The sequence below is a fragment of the Aricia agestis genome, chromosome 6 (genome assembly GCF_905147365.1).
Source record: "Aricia agestis chromosome 6, ilAriAges1.1, whole genome shotgun sequence".
NCBI classification, from domain to species: Eukaryota; Metazoa; Arthropoda; class Insecta; order Lepidoptera; family Lycaenidae; genus Aricia; species Aricia agestis.
Window position 1 is genome coordinate 662,023 of NC_056411.1, and position 19,877 is coordinate 681,899.

The 19,877-nt window shown below is 37.6% G+C and overlaps 1 protein-coding gene and 3 non-coding genes across 9 annotated transcripts in view; all 4 read left to right on the plus strand.

Moving 5' to 3' along the window:
• Positions 1–19,877, plus strand: part of LOC121727565 — a 66,246-nt gene that overhangs the window by 36,411 nt on the left and 9,958 nt on the right. For 5 of the 6 annotated variants that reach the window (XR_006035693.1, XR_006035695.1, XR_006035694.1 and 2 more), the window contains 15 exons: positions 47–290; positions 6,475–6,545; positions 6,697–6,794; positions 10,249–10,382; positions 10,695–10,916; positions 11,114–11,257; positions 11,577–11,651; positions 11,743–12,198; positions 12,275–12,307; positions 12,466–13,167; positions 14,993–15,116; positions 15,942–16,050; positions 16,927–17,071; positions 18,879–19,108; positions 19,649–19,840. Coding sequence is in view for 2 of the 6 variants with exons in the window: in XM_042115455.1 (XP_041971389.1) it covers positions 143–290; positions 6,475–6,545; positions 6,697–6,794; positions 10,249–10,382; positions 10,695–10,916; positions 11,114–11,257; positions 11,577–11,651; positions 11,743–12,198; positions 12,275–12,307; positions 12,466–13,167; positions 14,993–15,116; positions 15,942–16,050; positions 16,927–17,071; positions 18,879–19,108; positions 19,649–19,840 (2,883 nt within the window). In the remaining 4 variants the exon portion in view is untranslated. The remainder of the gene's footprint in view (positions 1–46; positions 291–6,474; positions 6,546–6,696; positions 6,795–10,248; positions 10,383–10,694; positions 10,917–11,113; positions 11,258–11,576; positions 11,652–11,742; positions 12,199–12,274; positions 12,308–12,465; positions 13,168–14,992; positions 15,117–15,941; positions 16,051–16,926; positions 17,072–18,878; positions 19,109–19,648; positions 19,841–19,877) is intronic. The other variant, XR_006035696.1, reaches the window with a different exon arrangement.
• On the plus strand, positions 5,067–5,148 carry Trnas-cga. The gene has a single exon. It is a non-coding gene; the product is annotated as a tRNA-Ser (tRNA).
• Positions 6,093–6,165, plus strand: Trnar-ucg. Its single transcript has one exon. It is a non-coding gene; the product is annotated as a tRNA-Arg (tRNA).
• Trnak-cuu lies at positions 6,581–6,653 on the plus strand. The gene has a single exon. It is a non-coding gene; the product is annotated as a tRNA-Lys (tRNA).

Sequence of the window (19,877 nt, forward strand, 5' to 3'; positions counted from 1 at the left end):
ATGGATAATTTTATATTTTACTGAATGTTTTTTTTTTTCTTTTCAGATCAATAAACAAGCGAAGAAGTGACGTCAAAGTGTGTTTCTAAAAATATGAGGACGCAGTGACACAATGTTTTGACAGTGACATAACACATCCAAGATGGCGCTGAAAGTGACCATAGTGTGTGTGCTGAGTGCGGTTGTGTGTGTGAGTGCTCACGTCGCGTTAACCTACCCTCCGGCCAGGAAGTATGACTTGGACTTCCTGGACAATATCAGAACGAAACCACCATGCGGGATGCCTAAAGGTATGTTCTTTTATAATTTATACATTTTATTTTAATTTGACGGCTATAACTATAAGATTTTAGAGTCAGTCTACTGTCTATGTCTATAGACTATATTTGAAGAAGATTTAGAATTAAAACAAAATGTACTAATGTAAGGATTCCTTCAGTTTACCTTTTGCATAGGTTTTATAATTAATTAGAGTTCTAAGGGTGCTGCAGGCTGCTGCATTTGTCATGTAAAAAAACGTATAGGAGAGCAACATAATTTGGCACAATTAAAGCTATATTCAATGCCATTCTAACTTAAAATATCAACCACTAGCTGTTGCCCGCGACTTCGTCCGCGTGGACTTCAGTTTATAGCGCGCGGTGTCAATAAAATTGGTGTCAAAAGCTTTTTAAAACCCTGGTACCCCTTAAATCAAAATACCCAAAACAGCCGTGTAGTGTGCACATAATATGATTTTTTTTAAATTAAACTTTTTTATACCTTTTAAAGCTTATTTAGCGGTACACAACTTAGCTGCATAATGCATTACACAACTTTAGCTTTGCCCAATAGCCAATACCCATAGGCCATAAACTATTTAGTGTTTATTATTGGTAGTCTTGTTTCTGATTACTATGTTGGTACGTGAGTTATTTAATAACATGTGCAACAATCGAAAGAATCGAAATATTAACTCAACATGGTACCACGTCTTATAGAAATACATATGAGCAAGCGATAGCGCGATCTAGGCGACTCTTGGCGCCATCTGTTCCAGTTTTTGGAACTAACTTAATTTGAACAAATTTACGCATAAACACCCCCTTACAACCCCTTTTTCCAGTAAGAAGTAGCCTATGTCCTTTCTCAGGCTTTAGACTATCTGTGTACAAAATTTCATTACAATCGGTTCAGTAGTTTTGGCGCTGTTGTTTTAAAATTTGATATCTAATCTAAGTTGGTAGGTGAGTTCTTAGTTAATAACATGTATAACAATCGAAAGAATCGAAATATTAACTCAACATGGTACCACCTCTTATAGAAATACGCATGAGCAAGCAATAGCGCGATCTAGGGGACTCTTGGTGCCATCTATTTTGAGTTTTTGGAACTAACGCCAACCAAATTTACGCATTTTCATCCCCTTACCCTTTTCCAGTTAAAAAGTAGCCTATATCCTTTCTCAGGCTTTAGACTATCTGTGTACAAAATTTCATTACAATCGGTTCAGTAGTTTTGGCGTGAAAGCGAGACAGACAGACAGAGATACTTTCGCATTTATAATATTAGTATAGAACGTGTATAACAATCGAAAGAATCGAAAAACTTAACTAAACATGGTACCACCTCTTATAGAAATACGCATGAGCAAGCAATAGCGCGATCTAGGGGACTCTTGGCGCCATCTATTTTGAGTTTTTGGAACTAACTTAATTTGACCAAATTTACGCATTTTCACCTCCTTACAACCCCCTTTTCCAGTTAAAAAGTAGCCTATGTCCTTTCTCAGGCTTTAGACTATCTGTGTACAAAATTTCATTACAATCGGTTCAGTAGTTTTGGCGTGAAAGCGAGACAGACAGACAGACAGAGATACTTTCGCATTTATAATATTAGTATAGATTACCGACCCGGCAAATAAAATGACAATTATTGCCAATATCCATAGCACAATAGGCATAACTACCAGTAGTTCGACTGCAAAGAAACGAACAGGTTTCGATATCTGTCAAATTCGTCGGGTTTCACTAGGATTAGGAACGGAATATGCCTCGCGCTGGCAGATATAATTTATTTTCAAATATTTAAAATAAAGATTTCAAAATTAGATTCTGACAATTTTAATCGCATGTGCCAAAACACAAACAACAATACGACCAAAGAGGAACACGTCCAGCGAATATGTCATTGTTTTAAATTCGTAGGTAACAAGTTAACAACCCTAGCGACGATTTTCGTCATAATACGTCAAATTTCAACATCAGTTCTAAGTCGGCATACTCTATACTTCTGTCTACTCTGTCCATAGACCATAAGCCAACGCCATTAGGATTACTGTCATAAAACTCCGGAGTAAAATACCTCCGAACACACCAATCACTTTACTATAATGTCAGAGCAGTAATATGATATTTGCAGTGGATATGACGTCACCGGATGTTACGTCACACTGAATCAGCCAGCTGTGGCCTGCAACAAGGTCACCAGTAGTTTCCGCTACAAATCGCCTGAGCAATGAGCATATCATTGAGATCTGCGCCTGCGCAATCGCAAAACGGCTGTAGTTCTTGTAAATTGCTCAAGTAACGTTTTTGATGTACCGTTCACTTATAAGAAACTGAGTGTATGGACTATGGACTAAAGTTAGGACACAAAAGTTGGACAACTTAGAGTAAATTTTATATTTTACTAGCTGACCCGACAGACGTCCTGTCTTAACGATGATTATTGAATTCAAATTGGTATAATAAATTAAAAAAAGTGTGTTTATTTTTCCTTTCCATCGTGCACTCATCCCGAACAGAACCCTTGTTATTTGAGAGCGGCGCATTGAAGTCTTCTGTTTAGGACTAGCCATGGCCTATGCGCTACAGCCTAGTGAGTCCTACTTAGCACAGTAGGCACTCCTATGTAGCAGAGAGCGCGGCGCGGGCGCTAGTCTTTCAAAAGATAGCTTAGCAATTACTCTCAGTATCATTAATTGTAGATACGAGTGGAGTATAGACGATATTGATTTGTAGAGAGAAATAACAATACAAAGTGTCTGCAAGCAGTCCGCAGTGATGGCGGACTTGAATTGTTACTGGCCTTACTGCTAAGCGATTATATTATGTTAATAGTATACGTAATATCTCTGGGCGTATATCTATTGAAAAATGTAAACGAAGCCCTGTGAAAGATGGTAAGTAAATAAAATATGTAAAATTTACTTAAGCCTACGCTATATTATTCAGAGGCGTCCATTCTAAACGGCTCAAATCGCCACATTCCCTAGCGCTAAATTAATGTGAATCGCTGCGGTGAGAGGTGACTCACAAGACCTAGACCAAGGTCGTAGAACGTAAACACTAGACCGCCGACACCTGCCGAATAACGGCCCACGGGAAACTTGAATGTTGCCGAATATTTTAGGAATTTAGGTCGGCTATTTTTTGGATATAAAACTGTAGTTTGTTTTATTCGATTTTGGTCTGAGGCTTATAACGGCGTATGACTGATTGATCGTTTATTTTATTGTAAAACTATAAGTATGCTGTATGCCGTATGTATTTAAAAGCTATAAGGATTTATTATGACAGATAGCCCGTAGGGCGTAGACACACTGATGTGCAGACAGACAGCCTAGCTTAGTCACTGCTCCCGCCTCCCACACATAACTGCGAATTTGCATCGTAATTCGTATCGCAAATATCTGCGACAAAATCCATACTTCCATACTAATATTATAAATGCGAAAGTGTGTCTGTCTGTCTGTCTGTCTGTTACCTCTTCACGCCCAAACCGCTAAACCGATTTTGCTGTAATTTGGCATGGAGATACTTTGAGTCCTGGGAAAGGACATAGGATACTTTTCATCCCAGAAAAATGTACGGTTCCCGCGCAATAAATGAATTTCGGCGCAACGGAGTTGCGGGCGCCATCTAGTTCATAATAAAAATGACATTACGAATTACGATGCGATGCAAATTCGCACTTTTGTCATGGGAGCCCTAAGTGTTTTTGCTACGAATTACAACATTTCGGGTACTAAGTTACTAACAGGCTACTGAGTAGTTTCCTAGGTTACTTATCCAGCGCCGTTACCATACCTTGTTGTTGTAGTGCTAATAGTGGTGCATATAGTGTACCTCCAAACTTCAAGTTAAATCCAATACAGTTTACCCAACAGTTACATAATCACCATCACGCCGAGGGCCAGCGTTTCATAAACGACCATTGACTTGTGAAGTTTTCTCAACTCTGACCGCGCTCGCTCGTGGGGTCAATGCTTTAGATACTTACAACTAGTACTACGGTTTACGGCTATTACAATAAATTAGTACTTCTCTGTTTTATTTCGTATTGTTGAATCTATAGAAACAATATTGTATTGATTTGCATATACAGTGTGTAACAAAAATAAGTGATAATACTTTAGGGCGTGTACGTGTTCCTTGTAGAGAGTTCACTGTTAAAGTAGCAGCTCTGAAAGACGAAAATTTTTTTTCACTTTTGTATGGGCAATGGCTCGAGCGTCACGAGTTTCCCCATACAAAAGTGAAAAAATTTTTTGGTATTTCAGCGCTGCTACTTTCACAGTGAACTCTCTACAAGGAACACGTACACACCCTAAAGTATTATCACTTGTTTTTGTTACACCCTGTATAGCATTAGCATACGAGGGAGAGACCATATTATGTTCACTGTATACGATCTATACAAGGTCAATATAATTCTTATTATTCTATCATTGTCCATTGATAATAATTATTGTCTGAAGTTCGATAATTATTAATTTTAAGTTAGGTCATAGATGTAAGCATCGAAATGTTCTAATTCTTACTTCTTAACTTCGTTTTAGCTTTCAATTTTTTTTATCTTAGTAAGTAAATAAAAATGTAGCTAAATGCAAAGGAGATTAATTTGGTCGAATAAATAAAGATTGATATAATAATTGATTGTTTAGATTAAATAAATCAAATTTTAGTTTCAAACGTAAAATAACATAGAAGCTGTAGCAAAATATAATTGAAAACAAAACAATATTATTTGGTTCGTAGGATGTCTTCTAATTTCTATACCGCAATTTCAACGTTATCACATAAGCAGTCGTGGCCGAGTGGTTAAGGCGTCTGACTCGAAATCAGATTCCCTCTGGGAGCGTAGGTTCGAATCCTACCGGCTGCGAATCTTTTTGATATTTATTTTAATCATTGGTCTTGACTCTTAATTGTTTTATAATTCAATTAATCAATACTTATTTTATAAATTATGAAATTAGTTGTAGATATATCAGTCTAAACTCTAAACTTATGTTTAGGTACTTAATCCCATACTGGCCTCACTTACCGTCATCTGTTACTTGCGGCCTATGAGTTACTCAATAAATTTTTATGTTAATGGCGGAAGATTATGGTATTTTAATGTTATGTGAAGTTTATGCAATGTTCGTTTAGAATCTTAATTACTGCCATGTATATTTAACTTTTAACATCATACACATAACATAACACAAATATTAAATGCAGAGTTATTATGGTATAGTAAAACTACTCATAAAAGCCATAATCTCGTCTATATGGAGCCCTAAACAGCTTTAACTGTCACAATAACCAACTATTTATGTTATTGCTATGGGTATTTCGGCTTTTAATAGCCGATAATTACATTACTACAAGATTACTTAGTTACTTTTAAAAGTTATTTCCATAAAAATATAAATACTACGGGAGCCCTAGAACACATTTTTTTTTATTAAGTACTATCAAGTAAGTATATTTTTTGTGAGTAGCTTCATTTTGATAAGACGAACAACATTTGTATCTGCGAAAAATCTTGAAAGTGGTAGCTAACAGAGATAGTAAGGATTTCATATTTTGCTTTGACGGTACTAAAATATGGATTGTTCTATTTGTAGCACAATGTTACTCTTAAATTATATAACTAATAACCTATCAACAAGTACTTACACAAAAAATCAGCTCGTTAGGGTTCCGTAGTCAACCAAGTTTGTTGATTACAGAACCCTATGGATGGATGTTTCATAAAAACAGTGCGATGTTATTTTTTGCTAAACTATGCGCGCGCACTAGCTGTAATTCAAATAGGTTTTCTAAGCTCTTACGTCACATGACCGTGTGGCCTAATGGATAAGGCGTCGGACTTCGGATCCGAAGATTGCAGGTTCGAGTCCTGTCACGGTCGCTTGATGTAATTTTGTTAACTCGTATTTTGGTTATGAATTATTACAGACAAGCGCAATGTTAAGTGTTAAAACTAGATTCTCTTCTCTTAATTATTTCTCATTATAATTAATTTGTATAATGTATTGTATTGTCTAATATGCAAATTACATAGGTAATTAATATAAATTATTCTGATCTTAAATCTGATAAAAATCCACTTATAGTGTTTATTTTTTATTACATAGTTATTAGTAACAAACTTTTAGCACAATATACTCTGACAAATGAAAATGTTATAATATTAACTTGTATCATTCTCTTGTTTCAGGGTCAATACGAACTTCGTTTTTGGCAGGATCAAAAATCACTGTTCATTGGCATTTAGCGTACGCTCACAAAGTAAGTAATCCGGTAAATTCACTCGAAGCATACCAGCCCGGCTAGCTCAGTCGGTAGAGCATGAGACTCTTAATCTCAGGGTCGTGGGTTCGAGCCCCACGTTGGGCGATATATCTTTATGGTTATTTTTATTTATTTTTATTTGTCCTAGGGTGGATTTAGCTTACGAATTCTGGATTACCTGGACAGACCACTCTTGGACCTCACGCCGCGGGCTGAGGGATCGGAATTCGTTCGAGATAACATTACGTAAGTTATTGTTGTTGAGTCAACAATATTGCTTAATATTCATTAGCGGTTATAATATGCTTTACTAGTAACTCCCAGCCTTCTTTAACGTACCAGTCTATATAATTAAATAAGTTATATCCTGTAAGACAATCTTGCACATTCTTTGCAGCTTCGCAATCTGTTATCTGACATTACCTCCTTTGTGGAAGTAGTTAGTTAATATTCCAAAAGAAGAAGAAGACATTATTAATTTTATTATGTTTCATTTAAGTTCTTTACATGTTTACTTACTTCTTCTGATGTTTTTATACAACATTAGATATATGAAAATTATTTTTATCAATAATAATTATGGATTTAGTGGTGTTATATTATGAAGGTTTTTACTTTTTGATAGTGGCGATTTTAACATTAATTTATTAGATTTAACCTCAACTACTGTTAGATTCACATCTTTATTTCAATCGTATAACCTTTACAGTTTGTTTCAGGAACCAACAAGGGTCTGTGAGACTACAGCCACTTGTATTGACAATATATTTACTAATCTTATTCCAGACAAAAAAGAAATAATTAATAAGCTAAGTTCTGATCACTGTGGACAAATAGCTTCTTTTAATATCAAATGTGACAGTGATGCGAAGAAAAATCTTGTGTTTATTCCTGTGACCACAAAACGTATTGAGCAATTTAGAAGTAAATTAAATTCAAATATCCATTTATTGGACAGCTCACATAGCTCTGATGAAGCTTTTAATAAATTATTTAAGGTGATAAGAACTCAATTTAATTCAATATTTACTTCTAAAACGGTTAGAAACAGTAATAAAAAAACTAAATTTATTAATTGGGCAACAAAAGGAATAAAAATAAGTAGGAAAAGATTATATGACTTATATGATGAAAGGTGTATTAACAATAGTGAAGTATTTAAAGCATATGTTAGAAACTACTCAAAAACCTTCAGAAAAGTTTGTAAAGCTGCTAAAGCCCTATATATAAAAAATAAAATTAAAAACTCTAAAAATAAAATCAAAACAACATGGCAGGTAATAGCGGGTGAGACTGGAAATGTCACCTGTCGTAGCTCTGATTTTGAACTATACTTTGAAAATAAAAAGATTACTAATGATCAAGAAGTTGCGACGGTCTTTGAAAAGTTTTTTGCTGACATTCCGGTCTCAACGACAAAAAATTTAAATTCTTCGTCTGAAGCTGCCGAAAAGCTACTCAGAGACAATGTAAAGGAATGTGATGTCAATTTTAAGTTTAGAGAAATTAACCCCAGAGATATTATTGATACCTTTAAATTGTTGAGTATCAAAAATACTGCTGATCTCTGGGGCATGTCCACAAAAATTATTAAATCAATAATTGACATCGTAGCTCCTCATTTAGCAATGATTTTCAATGACTGTATAAAAAATGGTGTTTTTCCTGACTTAATGAAGCATAGCAAGATTGTTCCTTTATTCAAAGCCGGAACTAAATCGGATCCCACGAATTTCAGGCCTATATCAATTCTACCGACCTTTAGTAAAATATTTGAAAAAATTATTTTAAAACAATTACTAGTACATTTTAATTCTAATAATTTATTACATGATAATCAATACGGATTTACTAAGGGTCGATCCACAACGGATGCTGGTATAGGACTCCTTTGCAGTATTTTTGAGGCTTGGGAGGAGTCGCAGGATGCCTTAGGTGTTTTTTGCGATCTCTCCAAAGCCTTCGATTGTGTTGAGCATGCTACATTGATCAGGAAATTGCGCCACTACGGAATTAAAGACTCTGCTCTCAGCCTTTTGACTTCTTACCTTAAAAATAGGACTCAAAGGGTTGAGGTTAATAGTAAAAGGTCCAAAGGAACCAAAATAGAATTAGGTGTCCCACAGGGATCTATATTAGGCCCATTTCTTTTTCTCATCTATATAAATGACTTACCTTATCTAGTTAAGGATAATAATAATGAGGTAGTGCTTTTTGCTGATGACACTTCACTTATTTTTAAAGTGAAGCGACAACAGTCGAACTACGACGAGGTAAACAGTGCTCTCTCAAAAATAGTACATTGGTTTAATGTTAATAACTTACTTTTAAATTCTAGTAAAACAAAATGTATAAAGTTTACTTTGCCCAATGTTAGGCAAGTCCAAACCAATGTAGTATTAAATGATGAGAAGATGAATTTGGTAGACAACACTGTATTCTTAGGTATTACACTTGATAGTAAATTACAGTGGGGTCCTCACATTGTTAATCTTGCAGGTAGGCTCAGTTCTGCAGCATATGCAGTCAGAAAAATTAGGGAAATTTCTGACGAAGATACGGCACGATTAGTATATTTTAGTTATTTTCATAGTAGGATGTCATATGGAATCCTTTTATGGGGAAACGCTGCCGACATTAATACAATATTTGTGCTGCAGAAGCGAGCCATACGTTCTATTTATAAAATGTCTGCTTTAGAATCTCTGAGAGATAAATTTAAAGAAATTGGTATTCTAACTGTTGCTTCTCAATACATTTTGGATAATGTAATATATGTTAGAAAAAATATAAGTAAATTTAAAGTTAAAAGTGACATTCACTCTAGGAATACTAGAAATAAGCACAAGCTAGATATGCCGGTGATCAGACTTAGTAAAGTCAGTAAATCTTTTAAAGGTCAATGTATACGCCTTTACAACAAAATCCCAGAAAACGTTCAAAATCTTTCCATTAATAAATTTAAAAAAGTAGTTAAAGAACGTTTGTGTGCCAAAGCCTTATTATAAGGTCAATGATTTCATAAACGATGGCACACCTTGGGAGTAGGATGGCTTCTTGCAAGGCTACTTCTTCATTATTATAGGACTTACAATTATGTATGTGGATATTGTATATAATATTTAGTTACAAAATTGTAAACTTTATTTTAAAAGATTAATTTTTTCTCACTTTTGTTGGTAAAAAAGTGGGCCCCGTGCGAGTTTCTTACGCCGGTTCTTCTCGCCGGGTTAGTTCCCGAACCGGTGGTAGGCATCATGTAGGACTTTCTGAAAACATTTATTTTAAATTTATTCAGAAATAAAACAATTTTGATTTTGATTTTTTGATTTTTGATATTCTGTTTGCCACCAGGTGCCACTATTAGGATGGCCTGGGTGGTACGGGCCAAGACCAGGTGCTTAGGGTCTATCGTGTGACGTGTCGAATATTCATATTATCGTGACATATGACAGCAGTTTCACGCGATAGACCCCAAGGCTACATATGCGGCACCTGGTGGAAAATAGCAATCAAACAATTTAATTATCCGTAAAAATCGACAGGAAAAATATAACACCGTAAAACGTAGTAAATTTTCAGATATACATGAGCGGAGGTCCTTGGACGCCATATTTAACTTTAACCAAAGACTTGACATTTTGCACTGTAGTTATAGTTAAAGTTACAGTTATAGTTAAACTAAGTATTTTCTGTCCAGCGCTCAGAGCTACGACGTGCGTCTGCCGTCGGACTTCACGTGCGAGAACTGCACGCTGCAGCTGCAGCGCGAGGCGGGGGAGTGGGGGCCCAAGTACCGCTTCTGGTCCTGCGCCGATATTGATGTCGTGCAACGTGAGTACAACCGACAACCAGTGATGACAGCTCATCATCACTCATCACAATTAGATATTATGTATTAGATTAACTAAAGTTATGAACTTTAATTATGTGCTCCAATGACATTCTAATTGGAAATTGGAGCTGTAGTTCGCCATTATTAGCACCCGTAATGTTTGTCCAGAAGCTTGCTTATATTGTAGAAACTTCTTGGTCTTTTCCCAGTGGATTCAGAGTTAACAGACATACATATTACGCGATGTTTACATCTTGATAACATTAGTAGGTATTGTTATTAATCTAATTTGCAACACATTAAAATTCCAGGCAGCGACTACCACGAGACGTGCTCGGGGCGGGGTTTCCACATCCTGGGTCGGTGCAAGTGTCACAAGCTGCACAGCGGGCCGCGCTGCCAGTTCGCCGATGAGTGTGCCGAAGATGCCGACTGCGGCCTGCGCGGAAAGTGCCTCGATATCAACGCCACGGAGTCACCCACCAAGATGTGCTACTGCCCGCACGGGTTCTACGGCAAGGGGTGCAACAAGAGTGAGTATAGCCTATCGGCAAGTGCTACGAAAGACCGTGACCTTGACCTAAATGCTTCAAAATTATCACTAACCTAACACCGTGTTAGTTATACGGTAATGTTATGTGCTCATATCTGAAGACGTAACATTAGCATGTAACGTTACATGTGTAAGTTGTAACATGTACAAGCGTCACAATACATTGTTATTTTACAGAATCACCTTGGAAGGACAAGACAATTAACATGGCGCTGTACAGCAAGCGCTCACTGTCGGACAAGTTCACGCTGTACTGGCGCGTCGTCAAGGAGCTGGGCGAGGCCGAGTTCGTCATGGTGGTCAACGGCACGTCGTACGCCGGTGAGTGATGATGATGATCCAACATGGCGCTGTGCAGCTAGTCTGAGCGACATCAGGGGCTAGTTCTGAGACCCTGATCATAGATCGACTTTAAGACTGTCGAGACGAGCCGGCCAGCCACATACCGTACAATACAATTAATCAAAGTCAGAAATAATAAGAATTGGGTCTTACCAGGTTATTGTATAATACCTACGATGTACAGTTTTATTAATAAAACTAACGAAGCTTTATTAAGGTATAAAAACCTTATTAATTAAATAATGCGAAACTTGAATACAACTACAGTACCATAATATTACGTTGTATTTTATTTCAGCTCTCGGTTGGAGACCAAAAGGTTTGAAGAAGGAATGCAAGAACTTCCCCGTAATAGGTGTACCCTTAACTCCCTGTAAGTAAATAAAATATGCCGTCATGAAAGATAATACATTATACTAGATAAATATTTCATACACAATATGACTTACTTTATAATATTTCAGCAACTACCCCAGCTCCAGAACCTGTACCGGAACCGGAACCAAAGGCGGAAACAACACAATCAGGAGAACCAAGAGCAGAACCGGAGCCTGAGCCAGAACCAAAGACAAACTCAACCAAATCGAAGATTCATGACTTGCAAGTAGAAGAATCTAAATCGGAACCGGTCCCCGAACCTAAATCTGAACCGGAACCCACGCCTGAACTCAAATCGGAACCGACTCCCGAACCGGAACCTTCCGCTGAACCAAAACCAGAACCAGAACCGACAGCGGAACCTAAACCGGAGCCAGAACCCGAGCCATCCTCGGAACCGACTACTGTAAATCCGAATTTTGAAAACGATAACAGAAATAAGAGGGTAGCGATGCACACACTCGACGGATTTGATTTCAAAAACCTTGGCGATGATGTCACAGTCAAAACCAGCGTTTCTTTCAAAGTTTCTAGTTCTAAAGGTAAAGATCCAGTGGCTTTAACTTACAAATCATAGTTTAGAAATATTGTATTTTATACATCATTTAAATATTACAGGTCGTAAAAAGCGAGCCGCTGACGACGCACCAAGTGAGTAAAAAGTTCTAGTTACTTCTAACTACTAGTAATTTCTTAACATAAAAAACTAAGGTAACTCGTGTGCTAATACCACGGCATCGCGACCACAATATTGACGTGCAAACTAATCTGTAAAATACACAAATAATATCGCATGACGTTCTTTGCAGATGTGGAAATATCAACGATAGACCTAGGATCCCCTCCCACTGACGTAGAAACTAAGTCTCAACCAAAGTCAAAGTTTACACCTAAGTCCTCAAAACCAAAGCCTAAATTTACTAAGTATATAAGTACTACATCCCAAAAACCTAATTTAGAATCTGAACCTGTGACCGATTCGGTTCAACCACAACCGGAACCCGAACCGAGTTCGGAACCGGAACCCGAACCCGAAGTGACCGCGGAACCCGAACCAAAATTAACTAAGTCGAATTTACAATCAGCTCCGAAACCCGAACCAGAACCCGAACCAGCTTCTGAACCGAAATCAGAACCGGAACCGTCGTCAGAACCGACAACCGAACCAGAGCCATCCCTCGAACCAAAATCTGAACCAGAACCCTCCTCTAAGCCTGAGCCATCTCCGGAACCCAAATCAGAACCTGAGCCATCTTCTGAACCTAAACCAGAACCCGAACCTTCTCCTGAGCCAAAATCAGAACCCGAACCCAAATCAGAACCTGAACCATCCCCCGAACCAAAATTGCAAACCTCCCCTGAGCCTAAATCTGAACCAGAACCTGCGCCCGAACCCAAATCAGAACCGGAACCTTCTCCCGAACCCTCTCTCGATTCCACATCAGAACCAGATAATCTGTCAGTAGAAGCCGACGACAATTTGCTTGTGAAGGGTCTGAGAGAAGACACAGGTAAGAGCACCGCTTTAGCAACACTTGTAACACCTGCGGGGCTAAAATGGTCACATTTAGCGATTCCTCTCAATTAATTCAGCAAATGGATAGTCAAAACTGTCAAACTGACGAATGTCAAATTAGTACGAATTACAAGATATGAATTGCAAGCAGCTATACTCCACTCGGGCTAACTTGTCACTAGCGGTCATTGACTCCCTGTCAAAAACTTGTCATTTTCCATATAAAACCACGATTGACAATATCTGACACTTCATTGTCAATCGCGGTTTATATGGAAAATGACAAGTTTTTGACAGGGAGTCAATGGCCGTTAGCGACAAGTTAGCCCGAGTGGAGTATAGCTCAGAGTGACTATTTTGCGATTTAAAAAACGAATCATAATAAGATTCATAATAATATGATTCTCCAAAGCAACCATTTTGGCCCCGCAGAACTTAGCGTTGAGATAAATTGCAATTATTATGGTAGTGGCTACGAGTAGGTTTTGCAATTTAACTCAACGCTAAAATTAAAAGTCTTAAAATTCTGCCGCTTAAAGTAATATGTACGTAAATTATTAATTGTGGTGATGCTTTGCAATTGTAATAAAAAATAGATACTTAATACGAAAAATTTTTTAATACAGAATATATCTTTACTTATTTGATATTTCATTCATTTATCATATTTTACTTGTACTCAAAAAGATTTTCTGTTATAATTTACACATTTCTTTTATACATAACCATAATATAATGTCTAACTACAATAACTTGCTTTAGCGCTACTAATGCTCTTTTGCTTGTGCTGGCTTTTTGTTTTTCCCCTTACCCTATCTCTCTTTTTACCTATAATCTCATTCTGTTTCTTTTTAATTTACTTTGGAGTTGGTTCCTCTGGAATTTGGATATTTTATTTCTCTTTGATTAATCTTTCACCCTTTTTCTCGTTTTATCTCACCTTTTTTGGAGTGGTTCATCTGGATGGTTTACTTGTGTTTGGATAATCTTTTTCCTTCTTTATTGTCTTTATTACCTTACTACTTTCGGAGTGGTTTTCCTTGACGTCTTTTCTTTTTCTTACTCATATTTTAATTTTCTTATCTTGTCTCTATTATCTTAATATGTTTCCTGAAACCAACTTCTATTTTACTAGTGTGCTTTTCAGTTTCATAGGACATTTTCTGTTTACTTACTTATTTCTTGTGGTCTCGGGTCTTTTAAATAATCTTCATATTTTAATATTTTAAACTTATCTAAGTTGGGACGAAATTAAACATATAACTTCTAATGGTGTAAATATATATGGTTGGATTTTAATTACATAATTGTATGTACTTCATTTTATTTAATGATCCGGTTTGCAGCATAAAAACACAAAAGTTTCTTGGACTATGTGTACTAAGATGTCTAGTCACACTGTGATGTATCATTGTTGATAAATGATAATAATAATTAAAAATACACACATCTTACTCCTTGAGACACGACAGTCTTAAGACAGATTTTTATTTTACAAAATACATGACGGTACACACACATAAACAAATATTTTGTTACGCTAAGACAATACTTTTTCATTAACTATCGTGTATCAAGGAATTCCTTAAGGTGCCTCTTCAGAAAGCTCCATGCTGGCCCACTCAAGCCATCGCCATTGTGTAGACGGGGTAATTGTGTATATTGGCGGACGATGGCCAGTGGATTGCCAGTCAGTAATGGGCCATGCGCCATTGTGTTAAACACCAAGTGATCGTGGTCAACAATTCACGATGGCCTGCAGTGGGCCATTGTATACTGGGGGCCTAAAAGTATGCGGTACTAACCTTCATCATCATCAGGCTACTTCCCCGCGCACGAGTACGCGCCGAAGCTGGACTTCAACCCCATGGACTGCACCGACATCGTGATCGGCACCGCGCGCGGCAACTACCACAGGGTTCTGGACTACTACACTAGAGACAGGTGAGAGAACTTTCATACTTATCTATGAGGTACTAGATGACGCCCGCAATTCCGGGATATGTATCAGCAAAAGGTTCTGCGGTTTAGGCCTAAAGATGTCTAAAGCTTCTTGCAAGGCTACTTCTTCATTATTATAGGACTTACAATTATGTATGTGGATATTGTATATAATATTTAGTTACAAAATTGTAAACTTTATTTTAAAAGATTAATTTTTTTCTCACTTTTTTTGGTAAAAAAGTGGGCCCCGTGCGAGTTTCTTACGCCGGTTCTTCTCGCCGGGTTAGTTCCCGAACCGGTGGTAGGCATCATGTAGGACTTTCTGAAAACATTTATTTTAAATTTATTCAGAAATAAAACAATTTTTGATTTTGATTTTTTGATTTTTGATTAAAGAGGAACTATATGTAGTATGGTACTAAATAGCTTAGGGGTCAAAGAGTAAAGACCACGATTTCCGAAGTAGTTTTTTTTGCTTTTATAGGTTTTATTATGACAAAAAGTAAAGGGTTTATACAAATTGATCTAATTCTTATCAGCTTTTCCAAGACACAACATCAGCCAAGGCTATTCAGCAGAGCTGTAGTTGTCAATGTTATTCAGGGATTTCAGGGTATGTTTTAGATTCAGGGTAAATCCGGATAATTAAAGTTAGGGCTAAATCGCCTAGTATTCTGTCATCTGGTACATTTTAATTGTAAAATTAAATTAAAGAATTAAACTATAATAATAAGAAAAAGTCTTATCATCATCTTGTAGAAATAAAAAAAGTCCTATTATAGGAAAATGTCTTGTCAATCTATCGAATCTAAAATGTATTTTCAGGTCAACCCCTCGCGTGGACACGTTCTGGGGCGGGCGCGACGACGTGACGGCGGCGTCCGGCTTTGAGGAGAACGGCGTCACCACCATCATGTTCCGGAAGAAGATTAAGGTACACCAGATCAGGGCCCTGATTCACAATGTGCAAGGAGGGTGTTTGAAATTCTATTTGCCACCAGGTGCCGCTTAGGCTTATGGCGCATTTTCACTGGTCGATAGGGCCCGCATGCGGGGTGCGGGAGATCATGCCACGACCAATAGACATGCGCCATTCGTTGTCATAGACTCCCCGTATGCTGTAAGTATACCGTATGAGTTAACGACTAATGAAAATGCGCCCTTAGGCTCTAACATTACGTGTCAAACTGCTGTCATATTATGTCGCTATATAGCTGTCATGTGTCACGATATAGCTGTCATGTGTCACGATATAGCTGTCATGACTCATGGGTCACTATATAGCTGTCATGTGCCACGATAATATGCCTACAGCCTATTTAACACGATGTAATACCTACTTAATTACCCAAGCTACATAGCGCCACGGATTCAAAAATTTCTCCGCACGACGTCCAATAGACGCTCGCTGAGCTAAGCGTTGACGAATGATCGAATGGTCAATTTTCCAAATCCGAGTCGAACGAAAATTGTGAAAATTGTTAAATAGATGAATCCTAGATCTGAAGGGCTGATAATACAAGTAATTTGGCCCCTATCACGTTGCGCTATGATGAATGGTTATAATAACGGAGGCAGATTGTGATGCTGTCATATAGCAATGCACAACAGACGTTCATGCATTAGAAAAAAAAAAACAAAGTGGATTATATGCGTATTCCATTGACTATTGTTTTAGCTCAAAATTGTGAATCTTTCTAAACTAGGTATATAATATAAGCTTAAAATGCTATGAAACAAAAATTTCTTATCAATATCAGATATTATGTTATACCTTTACTATCTACTTAACTAAATTGTCTTTTTCCAGGCGGTAGAACCAACGGACCACTCGCTAGTGGACGAGGACATGCACGTGATCTGGGCGGGCGGGCAGGCGCGCGGCTTCTACCGCCCCGACGAGATCAAGTACCACGGCAGAGAGTCCAGGGGTTTGGCGCATATAAATTTCTTCGGTGAGTTATCATAAAACCTTCCTAACGTGAGCTCTTATATGAACCACGCACAGCTTGAAAATTGTTTGATGAAAGTAGTCATTCTTAAGAGGATACACCAGGGGCGAGAGAAATTGAAAATAGGTATTTGAAAATGTATTGCTGTCTCACTAATCTCAAGTCTCCCACCGCAGAGCGCGATAGAGACAACACGACAAAAGTTCTAATAAAAGAAGAGAAAATCTTCGATTCGTTGTCCGCTGATTCCTTCTCAAAAACTTAACCGATTTAAGTACTTTTTTCATTAAGAATTAAAGCAAGGCTTGAGCTATGTTCCTATGTTTTCCTTTTTTTGTATATTTTAGCCAGTTTTGTTTTCTGGGTGTTTGAACACAGAGGAAAATCTGGCCATTTTTTTAAGTTTTTGGACGTTCTTATCTTTTTTTATAATAAAATTATGAAAAAAAAGAAAACATAGGGACATGCTAATAGTAGCCATAGATATTCAGGAAAAAAATCATAACTCTACCGGCATTATCCAGGGAGGAAACAGGGGACAACGTTTGTATGGAAAAATGGTGGTGTCGAATCCTCTTAAGCATTTCAGCACTCAAAATCGTCTATTCCGCATACGTGAGGAGCGTTTTGGAGTACAATAGTCCGATATGGTCCCCCCTCATTACATTATATATAAAAGTCGCCTTAGTCAGAAAAAAATATTTAAACTTACCTGACTTACCGCTGTGGTAAAAGATTTGATTCCTATGACGAGAGCTGCGCTGAGTTCGATCTCTTGCCCCTGGAGCGGAGACGTACTGTTTTGGACTTATTAGAAAAATTGTAAAATAGATTGCCCTGACCTCGTGTCACAACTTACCTTCCGAACGCCGAAATTCCGCACCAGAAACACCCCCCTACTGCACATACCTGCATCAAACACTAGTTATGGACAGAACTCTGTTATCTCACGTATAAGTCGCTCATACACAAAAAAAATTAATTAAGTATGTACTTAGACCTATTTGCTTACAATTCTAAAAGAAAATTCAAGAGTGAAGTTATCAAAATATTAAAAAAAGGATGATTAAAAAAATATTTACATAAACATGTTGTACAAACCTGACATGCGGTACCCTAGTGGTATTTTTCACTGATCCCAAGACTTCGTGTCGTAGGGCTAGGGTGCCGCACATGCACACACACATACACACTTACATGCGCGCACACACACACACACACACATACACACTCTTAACATATATATTATTAATATTAATTAGGAGACAAAATATTTCATTAAAACCACAATACTGAGAGTTGTTTAGCCATTTATAATATTATAGTAACCATGCCAAGACCTCATTGTCGATAATTACGATGCGGTGTTTTTATTATTATGTTAAATAGCACTACTATTTGTCAAACAACGTAATACCTGTTACTGGCCATACTAATTTCTAAATTGTAATACGCTGTTGGCATAGAATAAAGAAAAATAAATAAAAATAAAGTTTTTGGGCGGCTTGTACTGAGTAATCTTACTAATTTAGTTTTATTGCAAAATTTTGGCTAACTTCCACTGCCGGTTCCTCTTACCGGATTCGTTCCCGAACCGCCGCGCCGACATCCCCATTATGTACAGAATGCTGCGTACCAAAAAGCGCACAATCCTTAATCGCGCTATCAAAGTTTCTAACAACGACGCAACAAAATATATTCAACATCTGTGACAATTCAACACCGTAACAACATTATACAATAGTTCAACAACTAGTTTCTAATATAACTTACTATTCAATAATTTATAATTCCCATTAAATTTCAACAGAGGAAGCCAAATCCCCGATAGCCGGCGGCATCACCCCGCTAGGCGGCGACCGCTGCGGCGCGCAGTTCAAGTTGCCGGCTGACTGTGACGTCACCAACAACACCTGCGACTACACAGCCAGCTGGGAGTACCTGGGGCAGAGACGGGGGAAGGACGGTGTGAGGTTCACCATAACTACGAAGCAGAGCAAACACTGGACCGGCATCGGGTTCAGCAATGATCGGAAGATGGTTAGTATTGTTGTACTTGTAATTTCACTTATTTATCACCTGAGAAATCAGGATTAGCTACTCGTTACACTTATAGGTATAGCTATTGTGAGACGTATTTAAAATATTAATTCATAATATTATCGCTTTATTAATCAAATTAAGTAATATTTAATTAAGGTAAAGCTTGTAGTGAGACAGCCCTAAGATAAGATGGTGATAGTTTCGTCCATATTTTCGTATATTATTCCGTATTTATTTTGTCAGTAAAATCTTTTAAGATTGCGCGGCAGTATGTATCAACTTTTGTGACTTGTCTCACACAAGTGTAACTTTTTATAATGACTGGCTGATTGCATTTACAATTTACATGAATAACGCCTCTGTTTTTTCTTTGTTTTTACTTCAATTCTTTAAAGTCTTTGTCGTCTTCACAAAGTAGACAGTGTACATCACAGCGTCTAATCCCACGTAAGTTGAACTTGTGTTATGGCAATCAGACAACGGATGCACACCGAACAGTCTTATCCTACAGAAAATAATTTTCATTGGCATTTCCAGTCTCAAACGGACGCGGTGATCGGCTGGCTGGACCCGAAGTCGGGTCGCCCTGTCCTGCTGGACACGTGGCTCAACGGGTACGCCATGCCGCGCCTCGACCCGCGACAGGACCTCACGCAGATTAGCGGCTCAACCGTGGATGGTGTTACTACACTGAGCTTCGTGAGGAAGAGGAATACTGGGGATCAGAAGGTAGTTCTGCTAAATCAATTATTATGGTTCAGACATA